Source organism: Akebia trifoliata, chromosome 3 (assembly GCF_017979445.1).
Source record: "Akebia trifoliata isolate Shusen 1 chromosome 3, ASM1797944v1, whole genome shotgun sequence".
In the NCBI taxonomy this organism is placed as follows: domain Eukaryota; kingdom Viridiplantae; phylum Streptophyta; class Magnoliopsida; order Ranunculales; family Lardizabalaceae; genus Akebia; species Akebia trifoliata.
Genome location: NC_141377.1, coordinates 9,171,887 through 9,188,986, shown reverse-complemented (window position 1 = coordinate 9,188,986; position 17,100 = coordinate 9,171,887). Strand labels below are relative to the sequence as shown.

At 36.3% G+C, this 17,100-nt stretch overlaps 1 protein-coding gene across 2 annotated transcripts in view; it reads right to left on the bottom strand.

Annotated features, from left to right (window-relative positions):
• Nucleotides 1–4,227: 4,227 nt before the first annotated feature.
• Nucleotides 4,228–17,100, bottom strand: part of LOC147405911 (Vacuolar sorting protein 39) — a 37,665-nt gene continuing 24,792 nt past the window's right edge. For both annotated transcript variants that reach the window (XM_086433799.1, XM_086433797.1), the window contains 8 exons: nt 14,198–14,246; nt 13,444–13,732; nt 13,214–13,269; nt 13,060–13,128; nt 12,847–12,958; nt 6,643–6,732; nt 5,025–5,195; nt 4,228–4,713 (listed from right to left, as the gene is read on the bottom strand). In XM_086433799.1, coding sequence (XP_086289925.1) covers nt 4,621–4,713; nt 5,025–5,195; nt 6,643–6,732; nt 12,847–12,958; nt 13,060–13,128; nt 13,214–13,269; nt 13,444–13,732; nt 14,198–14,246 — 929 coding nt within the window. In that variant the 3' untranslated portion in view covers nt 4,228–4,620. The remainder of the gene's footprint in view (nt 4,714–5,024; nt 5,196–6,642; nt 6,733–12,846; nt 12,959–13,059; nt 13,129–13,213; nt 13,270–13,443; nt 13,733–14,197; nt 14,247–17,100) is intronic.

Here is a 17,100-nt window from a genome sequence, read left to right as displayed (position 1 = left end):
ACTCTTAAGATTATCATATGTGCAATAAAGAATTTGATCAATTTCTTTTGAGAAGTGCTGAACTTAAAATCTTGATGATTATTAGAATAAAAGATCTTTCTAGTCTCCTACCCAAACATGAAAATGTGTACACATTCATGTGTTATCAATACATACTGCTTGTAGGGTTTTTCTTAGTATGTCTTCTCTTGTTAAATATTCTCTTTAGAAAAGTGGAGAGAACAAAACAAAAACGAAAGATAAAACATGGGTTTATAGAGGTTTTTAGTTGAAAAGAATCCCTTACATTGATAAACATAGGTTGATTCTTTTTTTGTGGTATGTTGGGCCATCTGGAGTGAAAGAAATAATTGTGCATTTGAAGGAAAAAAGTTATTAGTGTCATTGGGTATTTAGTCTTGGGTCGGGTTTCGGTGACTCATGAGAAAACACATGATCTCAACCATGTAATCATGGAATCCAACGGTCAGGATTTATACGTATCCAGAGCACACAAATCTCTTGGATGTTTGCATCAATGATAAATCTCAATTGTTGGATCTTATGTTTACACGGTTGGGATCATGTGTTTTTTTCATGAGCTGTTCTTCATCAGTCAATGGATCTTAAACCGTCTAGTCTTTTAGGATAAAGCTTTCAAGGATTTTATAGGCGTCTTTTTTAAGGATCCGTTGTTTAGATGGGCCTTGGTTTATTCTGAAGCGAGGCGAATATAAGGTGTTGCTTGTGTTTTTGGATAGTATTAGTTTTTTCTGCTTCTATTTGTTTGTTCGATATGTATACCTTGGGATTTACGAAGAATTTTCAGGGCATGTTATCAAGCCCAATGTTTAAATTTGGTTTATTTCGTTTACTTCCTATCTAAATCTCTTTGGCCCTGCTTATATATATACACACACACACACACGCGCATACGGGCGGGTCTTGGGATTTAAGTAAAAATAATCATTTTACAAAATATGGGTTAGAAGTTCTGGATTGAGCTGATTTTTTGTGAGGATCTCTCTTATGAGAAGACCATCCTCACAAAAAATCAGTCCAATCTGAAACTTCTAAATCCATCAAAAGTGATATACAAATTATTAGTAAAAAGATCGATGGTCCACATTCTAAATCACTTTTGATGAGGTTAGAAGTTTCAGATTAGGCTGATTTTTTTATTTTTTTTTCTTTTTTTCGAGGATGATCTTCTCATCACAGAGATCATCCTCACAAAAAAATCAGCTCAATCCAGAACTTCTAACCCATATTTTGAAAAATGAATATATATATATATATATATATATGTACAAAATATCCCTATCAAAGGTATAATAACCTTCATATTGGATACAAAATTACCTATAATCAAAGAACTTGTTCAAACAACAAAAATAAACCTTCAATACTTGTTACAATACCATGCATATGAGTTTTGCAAAAATGACTCTACGATGAGGGATATTTTTATAGTTTTCATATGCAAGTAAATACTTCTTCAATTAGATATATTTTTTGTGAATTCGTAAACATGTTATTGTAAGTAGTATTGAGGGTTATTTTTGTAATTTAAAAATATCCTTGACGAGAGGTATTTTTTTATTTTTATTTTATTTTTAAATTTCACTATGTAATTTAATGTATACAAATTTATATACATATTGTTGTAACAAATATTGAGGGTATTTTTGTAATTTGATTAATTTTTTTTGGTAAGAGGTATTTTAGTAATTTTGATATGTAAAGGTTGGAGTCGAATAATTTTGTAAAGCGGTACTTTTAGATTTATACCATTTTAAACTTAGAGAGGGTTAATCTATTACAACTTTGTAGAAGTTGCTTCTTGTTCATCAGGAATATTCTGGTCATAAATACCCTTTCGAATGCTATCTAATTGCAAGAAGAAGAAGAAAAAAAAAAAAGACTGGTGGGCTTGATATTTGTTTAAAGCTGAGGGTTATCTTTGTCATTTCAATAAAAGTGGTTCTAGTTATTTGCATTAGAGCATGCACTGAAGACAACAAAGGTGAAACCCTTTCCTAAATTACTCTCAAGAGTCCTTAAAATATTTCACCTTTCCTCTTCATTCTTCAAATCCCATTTTTCAAATTTAACTAAGAAAGGGTTATTAGAAAGATTTGTCATTGTTGTTGGGTTTGTAAATCTAGATTTGTAAGAAGAGCTTCTGGAGAAGAAAATATTGCCGATAGGGTCTAAGAAGATGGAAGGGTGCAGGGTTGTTGAAGATATTTCATCTTAATTTTAGAGAGTTGCTAACGCCACCCCAACTGCGATTTACATAGGGTTGGGGTGGCATTAGCAAAAGTTGGTGGGGGCAATAGCAGCGTTCTAATTTTATTTCCACCTAGATCATGTTTTTAAATCTTGTCCGAGACGATTGGTCTGAGTTGTCTCGGTATTGTCCATCAACGAGATGAGTTGACAAGTTGTCTTAAAGACATGGTTGATTCTAATTCTAAGGCATATTTTTAAGAGTCGTGCTGGAGTAACATTGAAATGTACATCGATTCTCTCATTGCTAATATGGAGGTGCACACATAACCATATATTCTTTTACTCGTATCTAATACATCTATGTCAGTGATGTGAGAATCGATGTACATTTTAATGTTATTTCAGCATTTTTTTTTAAAATCTCGTCCGAGACGAGTCAAATAAATTGGATATCTTGTCTGAGACAAAATGTCAAAACTAGTTTTAAAACCATGACATAGAAAGTAAACCATATTATTGAAGTTTGTGAGATGTCTAGAAAAAAAAAAGTTTCCGACAAAGAGAGATTTGACATCTCGTCTTGTTCGTGGACAAGATAAATCATTTAATTTGGTTTGCAATTATTTATTTTTATATATTAATATAAAATAATTATAATTTTTTTTGAAGATGTTCAATCATAAAATTGTAGTATATTTATATAATAAACATTTAAATTCTAAAAAATTAATTATTTTAATTAAAATTTACAAAATCCCAATTGACTCGGCTGAGTTTATTATCTTGGATGAGATTTTCAAAATATAATTGAGCCATCTCATTTATCGCCTAAGATGTGTGGAACCTGAGACCATGGTTTTAAATCTCGTTCGAGATTGAGATGATTCGCCCAAGTCATCTTGGTCTTGTTCAGCAACGATATAAATATACAAGGTGCCTCAACATTCGCATCATCTCACGAGATAAACGTGATGTTTTGGACAATATTTTGAAAATCTCAGACAAGTCGATCAAGATTTTGTAAAATTTGATTAAAATAATTAAAAATTTAAGAATTTAAGCATTTATTATATAAATAAAAGATGATTTTATGACTAAACATCTTCTAATCTATCTTATTTTATTAAAAAATCTTAATTATTTTAATTTAAATATATGTAAATCATTATAAATCAAGTTAAAAGGTTAAGTCTCATCCTAAATGAATTGAGTTGATTCGTTCAAGACAACTCAGTCTCACCCATGTACAAGACAATATGTCAAACCGAGTTTTAAAACCATGGCTGAGAGACACCATGTAAATCCTCCTATGTCAAATCTTACTAAGGGACATTGGGCCAACATGCATTGTTATGTTGCCAATTGAAAACATTTTTCTTCATCCAAGACTCAGAAAATGGACGGCCACCGAACTCTCAAGTTCTAAAATAAAATTCAATGGTAAAAAATAACCAACTTTTAATATTTTTTTATTTTAAAAATTCTTAAAATTTTGCAATTTACAACTAGCATACGGTGAACAGGTCGTGAAACTTTCCTCACTTTGTAGAGTGTTTTTTGTTTTCTTTATGATATAAATCATGAGCTCCACCTGATAAGAGTGAAAAGCCAACAAAACAAATCAGGTGGACTTAAATTGGGCACAAGATATAGGTCTGACTGAACGAGTTTTTAAAACTTTGGTTCAAAATATAGGACATCACATAATATCATCCTTGAATAGATGGTAAACTATTGAAACTAAATGCAGGTGCCCCATAGCCTGTAATCAAGATGTAACTAAGACCTCGTTCACCTCTAACAAAATTATAAGTTTGAATGGGGCTTTATTTCTATAACCAACTCATATGTCTAGCATTAAAGACGGAAATGTGTACTAGATTGATGAGGCAAATAGATGAACAAAAAAATTATTTGATCACTGATGAGGGGCATGTGATGTGGATTTCGGCAAGTTGAAGCTCCTGCAAGTAGATGGTTGAATGGGGCTAAAATATAAAATGATATAAAAAAGAGTATCAACCAACTTGAAGGTTATGTACAAAATCATTGCAAGCTGAATGTAAACGTCTACAACTGCATATCATTGTTTTTTCAACAGTTTTTTTGGCTTAAAAAAGCATAACCAGTTACCTGTAGAGCTATGTGTTGGCATATCTAATTTACAATCCCAGACACCCAGACTACCAAATTGATCCATGATTACATACTCTACAAAGTCCATGACGTGGGTACTCATAATCTTGGTTGAATCTAACTCTTGTGCAACCTAAAATTTTCTAGTCAAAGAAGTACCTCATAGCACAGATTCGTCTAGGTTGGTGTACAAAGTGGTTCCAACCACTGAGCATGAAGGACAGGTGGCACAAAGAAGTAAAAGTTTATCCAATAGAAACTGTTGCAAGACTAACGATTGACAAGCCAACCTGGCTTGAATATGATATCCCGCTTGAAATTACGTCCGGTGACAGATGTGGACTCACCTTGACGACGGAAACACTGCACCAAAATGGAAATGCAAGTTAGAAATAGGAGTTTTTTTTTAACCTTGTTATGATCTACTTTCGAAAACCGAGTATCCAGTCGGATGATGGACCTTAATTTTTCAGTCATACTTGTGCCAACTCAACCAGCTAAGAACCAATGAGAGTATTTTTATTCTTTTTTTTTTTTTCCTGCTTTCAACGGACTATGATTCCCCTTGATGAGAGAATTTGGAAATATGTTCATATCGTATAAGCTTGTCTCAGTGACTTAACAGTTCTTTGTTTTCTCTCTAGTGCAAGAAATGAGAGCAGAAGATTACTGACCTTGTAACAGACAATTGCATCATCCGGGTACATTGCAAATAGCTTGGTACCAAGGCGAGCATGGCAAGAATCACAGAGACTCTCATCATTAATCTGCACGTGCCTTGATCTCTCCTCTAATCTTGCTAATCTTGTGTCGATGTTTATAGCACATGACAGATTATGCACAATCTACAAAGAAGGTTAATATATCAATATAAAATTCTATGGGTTTAAAAACATTAGTATAAAAACATTAGGGGTAGGTATTGATACAGCATCTTTTACACAAAAAACCCTATCCTTAGGGGTAGGTATTGATTTGGAAGAAAAAGTGGCTCTTTTATTGTACAAGTCCTGACCACTGCTCTTTTGAGATGTGGTCATAATGGTGGGTTTTTCTGTGTCGACACATGGACATGCGAGGTGGGTTCGAGTAAGGCTCCAAAAACCAAGTATAGGGATCCTAAAATAAACTAAGTTGATCATGCTTGATGAGAGGATGATTTTTTTTTCAGTGGAGCTCAAGCAAGGGGGGTTGGAGTGATCTCTCAACATCATATTCGGCATGAGGAGCTGTGATCCTGTGGGCTAGGAGAAGAATGAGTGTAGTGGATTCGTTAGTGAGAGTATTCTTGTTATCCATTTTGTACATTGTGCAACAAAAAATGTGTGTATAACAGAGTGTTATTTTGAAGCAACATCAAACTTGTCAATTAATCTTGAAAAGAGAAGAATATTCAAGGCAGGAAAGTGTGGTAGTCTAGGTGATGGGTTGCAAGGTAAGGGATATGTTCTTTGTCTACCTAAGCCTCCCCTCCCTCTGGGATGAATTATATCCAAAGCTATTTGGGACCCGTTCTTCGAAAAGATAAATAAGAAACTAGCCTCTTGGCAGTCCAGATGCCCCTCAAAAGGAAGAAGGTTGGTTCTCATTAAGAATTACTTGGCTAGCATACTCATTTACATTGTCGTTGTTCTCCACCCAATGCCTATGGTCAAAAGTCTTGAAAATTTTGTTAGGAATTTTTTGGTGGAATGATAGGAATGTCGTACATGCAATCTGGTGAAATAAGGAGTTTGTGGGTCCTTTCAACTGAGTTTTGTGGCTCTAAGTTGATGAATTCGGCCCTCAAAGTGGCCTCGGAGGTTAGATGAGGATATCTCTAGTTTGTGGAAAAAGTTAATCTAGAAAAATTTGGGTGTGATGCTTTGGGTAGGGAAAATGTTGGGAGTAGGCTTCCTTATGGGTTGGCATTTGACAAGGTATTCAGAATAGGGTGAATGAGTTTAAGGGGGAGTAACATACATTTTTGGGAGGATTTGTGGTGTAGGAATACTCCGTTGAAGGCTCAATTTCCGACTCTCTTCTTGTCATCACAAAAAAGAAATTCAAACAAATCAAAACTACCGAGTTGGTGAGGCGAATAGTCCATAAAACCTTGGATTTAAAAGAAACCCGAATGATTGGGAAGAGTCATGTTGTTCTTTATTGTTGGTACTTCCTTGGTAGGTCATCTTGATCTTTGGGAAGGTCCCCATGTAATCACTATAATAATAATAATAATACTAATTTACTTCCTTACTGAATATTAACAAACCTAAAAATGGGTGATAAACAAGGAGCTTTTTAACTTACCTGACCCTGGCGATGATGATGCACTCTAGCTCTCAACATTCTTAATATTGTATCAGAAGCAAGTTCTAGGGGCATATCAGGGGACAATGCCTGCAACAACAAAGTTCAAATTCCATGTGGATAGATTTGAGGAAAAACTCAACATAAAATGAACATGATAAAGACACTAATAGTTATCCTATTACAACATATCAAGGTAATCCCACCCGATCCCAAGATAGGTAGGAGATTCTACCAATTCTTTTGCCACGAATCCTACCAACATATGTCCCATCTATCTTTTCTTTAAAAAAATCAAAATGGAAAGATTTGGCTCCACTATACTCTTCAATGTAAGGCAGGGTTTGCCTGGCAAGTGGAATGCCCAATCCAGACTCTCATATGATAATTTACATTCATGCCATGATTATAAGCTATTGCATTCATAGTTTCACCAAGTAATTGCAGAAGAATTTGAGAAGAATAATTGTCAAGTCTCTTTGTGAGAGTTTGACAGGAATTTACATTAATAAAATAGTAAAAAGATAAAAGTACCCTTACAAATCATAAATAAATAAAAGCTAAACAAAAAACTATATCTAAATAATAGCTAGAGCTAAAATAAATAGACTATTTCCAATACTCCCCCTCAAGCTAGGGCAAATATATCAATTAATCCCAACTTGATAAGATGAAAATTAGTGATAGACGGACCAACAGATTTCGTAAGCATGTCAGCAAGTTGATCTGAAGAAGGTACAAAGACTGTTTGAAGATCACCAAATCAAACTTTCTCCTTGAGAAATTGAATATCAACCTCAATATGCTTAGTTCTTTCGTGAAGAATTGAGTCAGAAGCCAGAATAATAGCAGACTTTTTGTCACAGAACAAAGTAGAAGAACTTGAGACGAGAAATCCCACCTCTACCAGTAAAGAACAAAGCCAAGTTAGTTCACATGTGCCAAGAGTTATAACACGATACTCAACTTCAACAAAAGAGCGAGAAACCACATTATGTTTTTTTACTTTTCCATGAGATAAGGTTATCACCATAAAAAGTACAGAAACCAGAGGTAAATCTCCTATCTGTGAAAGAACTATCATAATGAACATCTGTAAAACAAGACAAACGCAACTAAACAGTGGAAGAGTAGAAAAGCCTAAGACCAGGACGTGACTTCAGGTAGCGAAGGATACGAAAAACGATATCAAGGTGAGAAATACGAAGAATATACATGAACTGACTGACCACACTAACCACAAAGGATAAGTCCAGTCTAGTATTAGTCAGATAAATCAAACGACCTACAAGCCTCTGATAAGAAGGATCCGATAAAAGATCACCAGAGACAGTATTAAGATGATGATTCTACCGATAAAAAAAAAAGATGATGATTCTGATCCACAGGTGAGGCAGCAGGACGACAACTAAACATCTCAGTGTCCTGAAGAAGATCCAATGTGTATTTACGTTGAGATAGTGAAATAACACAGTGAGAGCGGGTCACTTCTATCCCCAAGAAGTACTTGAGTGGACGCAAGTCCTTAACTTCAAAAACCCAATAGCACCTTAACTTTGTCAATCCACTGTGCATCATCTCCAATCACAATAATGTCATCCATATAGACCAAAACAATGGTGCAACGACCATCCACTCCTCGACGAACAAAATAAGTATGATTTGAGTGACATCTAAAAAACTCCATAGATAAAAGAACCTAAAAAACCATTGAAACTAGGCTTGCGGGAATTGCTTCAGGGCATATAGAGATTTAAGAAGACGATATACTTTCTCAAAATACCCCCCTGAAAACGAAATCCTAGAAGATGGTCCATATAAATAACCTTATTCAAATCACCATTTAAAAAAGACGTTCTTCACATCAAATTGGTGAAATAGCAAGGAGTTACACGCAGCTAGAGAAATAAGAAGTTGAACAATGGAGAGTTTGACGACAGGAGTAAACGTGACACCAAAATCTTTCTTTGGAGTCTGTGTAAACCCCTTAGCAATTAGGTGTGTTTTATATCGATCAATAATACCATCTGCAAGGTATTTCATTATGAAGACCCATTTACAACTAATGGTTTGCTCTCTAGATGGGAGAGTGACAAGCTCCCAGGCATTATTTTTCTGTAAAACATCCATCTCAACAGTCATAGCTTTAGTCTATTGAGAGTCTCGCAAAGTCTCTGATACAGACTAAGAAACTCGAATAGAATCAGTGGCTACAAGGTAAGCTTGATAAGAGGAAGAGAGACCATAATAGGAAACAAACTGAGCAATAGGATGATCAGTACCACACCCCCACTTACCCATGCGAAGAGCAATAGGTAAGTGAATAAAAAATAGAAGGGATAAGAATATGTATATGTGTGGAGGTAGGAGATGATATATTTGAATCTAAGGAGGAAGTTGGCAAGGGTGTAGGGGGCGAGGGCGACGAGAGTAGACCTTAGCGTCGACGAAGAAGGAAAAATTAGAGATGACAGCACTATAGGAGACAGGTCTTGCAAAGTAGATGTGACATGAAAGTATGAAACATTTTCAAAAAAAGTAACATCAAGAAAGTGACACGATGAGAAACTGGATCATAACATCGACACTTCTTGGACATAAAGGAGTAACCCAAGAAAACGCATCGAATGGTTTTGTCATCCAATTTTGTAGGATTGGGTGTTCTGTCTTGAGCAAAGCACGTGCACCCAAATACTCGAGGTATAATGGGAAAAAGTATATTATCAGGTCGAAGAACATGAAAAGGCATTTGCCCCTCTAAGGTGAGACTAAGGATGCGGTTAATAAGATAAGCCGCAGTGAGGACTGTCATATTCCAATATACCTTAGGAACATGCATTTCTCGGAGAAGAAATTGAACAATGTTCATAAGACAGTGATTCTTATGTTCTGCCACCCTGTTCTGCTCAGGAATATAAGGACAAGTCAACTAATGAAGCATACCATGCTCATGAAGATGGGAGCGAATCCCATCAAATATATATTCCCCCTATTATCAGATCGAAGAGATTTAACAGTAATATGTACTGAGTTTAAATCATTTTAAGAAAATTGACAAAAATAGGAAACACCTCAGAACAAGAACGCATCAGATAAACCCAAGTACAACGAGAATAGTCATCAAAAAATATAACATAATATCTATGACGATGAAAAACAGTAATCGGGGAAAATCCCACACATCATAATGAACTAAATCAAATATTTCATTAACTCGATGCATACGAAGAATATAAATACGTGAGTGTTTAGAAAATTCATACAGAGCACTAAAATTTCTGTCTACTACAAGCAGTTTTTAAAGTAGGAAATAAATGACATAAGTGCTGAAAATTGACATGTCTTAAGCGAGCATGCCATAAATCTAGAATCTGAGAAAAAAACATGTCTCCCAGAGGAAGGAAGCACAAAAGTCGGAACAACAATAGACTGAAATCCAAACAAGTACAACCCATCCCTCTCATACCCCTTGCCAAAAATCCTACTCGAAGTCAGATCTTGAAAAATGCAGTGAGTCGAAAAAAAGGTAACTAAGCAATTTAGTGATCTAGTAATATTACTCACAAACATAAGATTAAGACATAGAGTCTAATGAAATCTTAGAAGTTAAGGGGATGGTACCCTTGTTGTGGATAAGTGTAAGAGGTCCATCAAGAAAGCGAACCTCCCTATGAGTGGTAAGAAAAGTAGAAAAGGTAAAATGACTAGACTCACCGGTCATGTGATCAAAGGCACCAGCATCAATAACCCATGTCAGTGGAGCAGAACCAGACTGAGTGGAAAGCAGAGGATGTACCTGGAGGCATAGTTACTGAGGCCACTGTCGAAAAGGGATGAGTGTGAGTATGGATCAGATCTCGAACAATAGTGACAATCTGAGTGTAGTTGTTGTAAATCAATTGTGCTAGGTGAGGAAAAATGATCAGTGAAAAGAATGGATGATGACTCCACTGTAGCGGCACGAGGAACAGACTGTCCCAAAGATGAAATAGACAAAGATCGTGGTATCAGATGCGGATAGAGCTGAAAGCAGCGAACCTTCTCATGATTAGTTTTTCCACAATGACTGCAAGTAAGGCCATTCCCTTTACCATGACCACGACTTCGTAATCCTGGAATCTGAAAGTCGGAGAAACTCGAGTTGGCTACTAAAGCCAGCTACTCTGTAGTAGAAGCAGAGAAAATATCACGTGCTTGAGTCTGAGATAAAACAATACGACGACGATGCTCATTACTGTCAATGATTGTAAATAGTTCAAACAAATGACGTAAATGAGTGGTATTAAGGATCTGGGTCCGAAGTGTTTCAAACTCAAGATGTAAACCCATGAGAAATTGATGTTTGTTGTTGAGCAATCCTCTTAACCACAAACCCAGCTGCTTCTGCAGATAGCTCAGCCATAGACTCATAATGAGAGAGCTCCTCCTAACGGAACTAGAGAAACCCAAAATAATCAGCTACACTCTGTGCTCTTTAGATAGCCTGGGCAATATTTCGATAAAGCTCATAAATCCTCGAGTCATTCCTAGCGTGATCATATGTCTGAGTGAGGACTAACCACAAAAAAGGAATAGTTTCATGATACATAAACATTATATAGATTTGTTACTCCATTGAATTAAATAGCCATCCAAGAATAGTGTAATTATCGATGTCCCATTGTTTGAATTTGGGATCAGTGAGAGGTGATTTAGTAACAGTGCCCAAAAGCCATCCAGATTTACCTCTACTACCCAAATAAAGTCACATAGACCGAGACCAAGACTGAAAATTCCGACCATCTAGTAGGGCATTGGTCAAATGTTGGACTGAGGAATTTGCCCCAAGAGTTGCATTGGAATCCTTGGTCTCGTGAGTTGTCATCATGACACACTATAAACAATAAAACTTTGGATCGAAGGGATATTTTTTGTAGTAGTATTGTTGAGGGGCAGAAACAATGGCATCACCTCTGTTGCTGTCATATATCACCAAAGAACCACCTAATTGTTGTCGCAAGGGTATCACAACCCCAACAAATCACCTAACTGTTGTTGACAACAACAAACATAGCCCCAAACTCTGTCGCACGTCACAAGAAGGCCCCAACCACTATCGACAACACCAAACACAACTTCCACACTTTTTTGCAAGTCACGCGAGAGCCCCAAACATAGCAACTGCTGCTGTCGTGGGGACCAATCTGCTACTAGGAGTTGTCGTGGGGCAAAAATCTACCAAACACAGCAACTGCTGTTGTTGTGAGGCAGAAATCTGCTAATAAGGGATGTCGGCAGTACAAAAATCTATCCAATTGAATTAACAAACCCTAGCGTAGGGAAGTATCAGAACACAGAAAAGTTATCGCAGCATGTGATTAAATCCCTATCACAACATGCAATAAAGGGAATAAGAAAGAGAGAAATAAAAGACCCCCGGAGGGGAGGAGGTTAGGGTTTAGTGAATAAAGGGGAGAAGAAAGGGAGGAAGAAGAAGAGAGATGGGAACTAAGGAGGGGGAGGAAATTTCTTGGCTCTGATACCAAGAAGAATTTGAATAGAATAATTGTCAAGTCTCTTTGTGAGAACTTGGCAGGAATTTATATTAATAAAATCGTAAAAAGACAAAAGTGCCCTTACAAATCATAAATAAATAAAAACTAAATAAAAAGCTATATTTAAATAACAACTAGAGCTAAAATAACTAATTTCCAATAATTGCAATCATTTAGTTTTAAATAAAGGACGACGATGAAACATGCTTCGTTGGGAAACACTGTCATGACGAAACACAATGGCTCACTATACTATAGAACCATTTTTTAGACCATGAACTGAAAAAGTCACTTCACTCACAAAGGATGCTACTTCCCTATCTAGTAACGAGGCAACCAAGCCTAAACGAGCCTCATATCTTCCTCAAGGTTCATCAATGTTGTTAAAGCCATCTCCAGGTATCTTCCTCTGGTAGAAGGAATTCTCTATCAATATGTTGAAGACTTTCAATATCAGTCCCTCCATGTTTGGGCCAGCTTTGTACTTGGATAGGCCACCTCAACCATCCTTCTTTTTCAATAAGTTTTATTTATCAATAAAAATAAGAAAAAGGATGCACCAATTCCTTTTACTCGAGTTATCTTGCAAAAGCATACCTACAATCAGTATGGCGTGCCCTCACGTGACTTGGTATGGGTGTGAGAGAGAAAAGATACTTAAGTATGATACCTCTAAAACTTGACGAGGATCCAGAGATTCACCATGGTTGTGGAGAAGGCGAACTGCAGCTTTAAACATAGGTTCCTTGCCATTTTGTGGATCCAAATACATATCAAGTAATCTGATGCAAATATCCGATCAAAGAAAATCAACAAAAAATAAATAGGGAGGTGGTTATTACTCAAGAATGTCTCAAAAGAACTCAAACTAAACAAGTCCTACTGCATATAGGCATCTTGTCTACCGATCTCCGCACAGTATAGTTCAGCTGCTTCGCTGTCCTCCAGCTTCCTGAGGATCAATTAAAATCAGATATAAATATCAAATCAGTTTGAATTTCAAACATCTGAAATATGCATTGTTTTTTTCAACTTACAACGCCAATATCTGGAGCACCAGTGTTTCTTGCCCTAGTTTCCTGTATAGAATTGCCTGTCATAGAAAGCCAAAAACTAATAAGGAAATCAAAGAAAAGTTGAGGCAAAAACTGCAAAGAAATTCATCATTGCCCTAAAGTGCAACTAGAAAGACAAGATGAACATAAGTTGCTGCATAGATCAAACTAACAAAACAATGGAAATGAGGAGGCACAGAGGTCTGAAGAACCTTTTCCAACCACAATTCTGAACCTTCGATCAAGTCAAGGACATCTTCAGGATCATATAAGTCCGAAGACTGCAAAAACAGCTGCAATCTTTCTCTGACCGGACTCCTAAACATGGTGCCACTTTCAACATTAGAAAGATCAATTTCGTCTGATCTTCTACCATCAGAGTTTTGAAAATTGCTCTCCTTTTCAACAGTTTCGAGTGCTGATTTGGCAAGAGAAAGCGCATATAGAGTATGGAACTGAGTGTCATCGGATTCTTGATCCTCAATCAACCATTGCAGATATCTACACAGATGAAGGGAACTTAATTGGGATACAAGAAAGTGAGAAATAACACAACTGTGATAAGGAACCATCTCCACTATAGTATCCGAAAACCTTTCACTTAGAGTAATGGAGTTTCCAAGTTGTACGAACTTTGAACTATTACTAATCCCACTCATGGTTCATAGATTGAACAGTCTGGAATTATTTATAGGTGGGTCATGCATATAGCATGAAAGGCACAAATAATGTCACTACAGATCAACTACCTACCGATCAAATCAAAGCGGCAAAAGAAAAAGATCGAAATGTCCAACTTGTATGACCTTTGAGCTATCACTCATCCAACACAACTCACGGATTGACCAGTCTAGAATTATTTAAAGGTGGGTAATGTATACAGTGTGTAGGGAGCAAAATCTTTACCTATGAAGAAACTACCTGCCCTCCTAACCAGTGCAGAAAATAACAAATATTAAAGCATACCTCTGAAGAATCTCAACCTTTTTTGAATCAATTGCCCCAATTACTTCTTCTGTGGTAAGAAGCATGAAAGAATATGTTAGTACTGATCCAACAAAGTCCACAATTTATTTTACAGGCAAGATGATGATGATGCTACAAACAGAATCCCAGAACGGTTTTTTGCATTTTCATTTTACAAGTGTAAAATGTCCAGTAATATACGCTGTGATCAAGATGGCCAATCAAACCATAGAAACCAATTGAAAACTAGTATATACCAGAAGATATGTTACTTTGATACGAAAACAAGCCTTGGTATCAGTTATGTTGATCTCAGCCAATCTAATAAACCATAACACATTGGTGCATTTAGTGAAGAAAATTTGGAATAAATGATTCTATAATAACTAAGGCAAACGAGCATGCAATGCACATGTTGCTTAAGTGATGACATTGTTTGTTTTTTATGACTGATAAAGTTTTTCTAAATAATAAGAGAACCTTTTAGATAAAAGTAGTAGAAAATTTATTAAAAAGCTAAATGGGTAGGGTAAAATAACTACATGAAAAAGTATTTGGAGGCCAAACTATTATGCTTCAACGCCCCAATTGGAGGGCCTATTTATTTATAGTGCAATTTTGTCAAGGTGAGGGAGTGGAGTTTGCTACTAGCGCACGTAAGCTAAAGTTGACAAAGCCCCATTTGTTGGATCGTAATTTGCTCTCACGAACACTTATGGTCCGTCTTATCTCAAATTAACAAATTACGAGCTGAGATAGAAATAGATCCGATCCTAGAAACAATACTAGTTTGTTAAGATGTTCTTTCGTCTAGATGCTCTCTTCTAATACGATGAAGAAGACAAAATAGGTGGAAAGGGTTGAGATGTCTAACGAATCCTTAGGTGTGTTCGTTGATGCAATTGCAGAAAGCTCCCCTTAGGGATCCAAATCTCACAACTTCCTATAAGGATCATTGTTCCGACGAGTTTGAGAACCTTCTGATGCTAGATAACTTGAAATTTGGTAGTATTTCTGAGGATCAACAAATTTAATTAAAGAGAACAATTGACGAACAAGATGTGTTCCAACCGATCTCTAGCTGAATGGGGAAAAACTCTTGATCTGAAAGCTTAATTAGAGAGACCAATAGGTGAACAAGGTGTGTTCCAACCAATCTCTAGATGAGTGGGGGAAAAACTCTCGATCCGAGCTCTCAATGACTTTTTTTAATACTTGTTAAGGTATCATATAATACAACTCGATGTTGGTTAACAAAGGTATTCAGGAAGAGGGCTACCTTGACTATTTCTCTAATAACACTTTTGCAACCCTAATACAGAAATGTCTGGGAGCAAAGAATATCTCTGAATTCAAGTCTATTAGCTTAGTGGGTTCAATGTACAAAGTGATAGCAGAAGTATTAGCATTTAGGTTAAAGGTGGTCATTCCTACAACAATAGGGCCTAAGCAAGGGACTTTCATTAGAGGTCAATCATCAAATCTTAGATGATGTTTTGATTGCTAACGAGTATATAAGCTCAAGATTTAGGTCCAGAGCCCTAGGTATAGCTTGTAAGATCGACTTGGAGGAGACCATGTAAACTAGAGGTTCCTAGAATATATGATGGGAAGAATGGGAGTCAGGCATTGATGGATCTCTAGGATCATGAATGTATCCAGTCAACCTCCTACTCAATTTTGATCAATAGGAGCCTAAAAGGCTATTTTAGAGGCAATACAAACCTTATACAAAGAGGTCCACTATCTCCTTCTTAGTTGGAACTTCTGGTAAACTCGGACAGAGGGCAATAGCAATAGGGGAACTATCCAGTTTTGAGGATCATTTGGAGGATCATTGGTCTTAAATCTTCAATTCGCATATGACAACCTTTTCCTTTTTTTTCCAGAAGCTTTCATTGACCAAGTTGGACGGTTGATGGGCTACTTATTTGTTTTGAAGCAGGGTCAAGAATGTGCATTAACATTATATATATATATATTTGGCGGCAGGATTCTACCAAATCATCATGCTATATCAAGATGCTTGGATTGTCAAATAAAGATTTTTTCGACCTCATATCTTGGCTTTTTGCTAGGAGCTTCATAACAAGGTGGGACCTAGTCATCCAGAGAATTGGGAAAAAGGCTAAACTCATGGAAGGTGAGATATCTCTTTTAAGGGGGTAAACTAACTTTAATAAAGAGCACTTTAGCTTCCATCCCAATCTAATTACTATCCTTTTTATCCTTGCCTACAAAAGTTAAACACCATTTAGAAAAGCTATTAGAGCTTTCTATAGAATGAAATTGAATAAAAACACAAATTTTCAACTTGTGAAATGGAAGCAATTAAGCAAAATCAAAGGATGGGGGTTTGGGTATTAGTAGTTTCAAAATAATGAATAGGAACCTTCTTGGAAAGTGGTTATGGAGGTTTGGCTATGATCAACAAAGTCTGTGGAGGAAGTTATAAAAGTTAGACATATGTAGTTTAAGATCAATGGGAAATCAATGAGGTGAGAACATCTTTTCGTTGTGTATAAAAAGAGATCACCAAAATTCTCACTCAATTTCACAACAAAAACACCTTTATGGTTAACAGTGGCTATTAGGATCCAAATAGTTCTCTTGGGACTACGGATTAAGAAGGAACTTCAATAATTGGGAGTTACAAACAGTGCGCTCTCTTACCAATTCTATGTCTTGTGTTACCATGTTTTCTAGGGTGGACGACCATAGAGTGTGGATGGTGAATCGCAATTGAAGATTTTTCGTCAAATCCTTTTACGAATCATATGCAATCACCTTCTCCTCCTACTCTTCCTAAGTCCATATGGGCTCTTTCCTTTTTTATTTAGGTCACTTCTTTCAACAAGATCCTACCCACCAATATCATTGTTAGAGGTAGAACTTCGATTAAT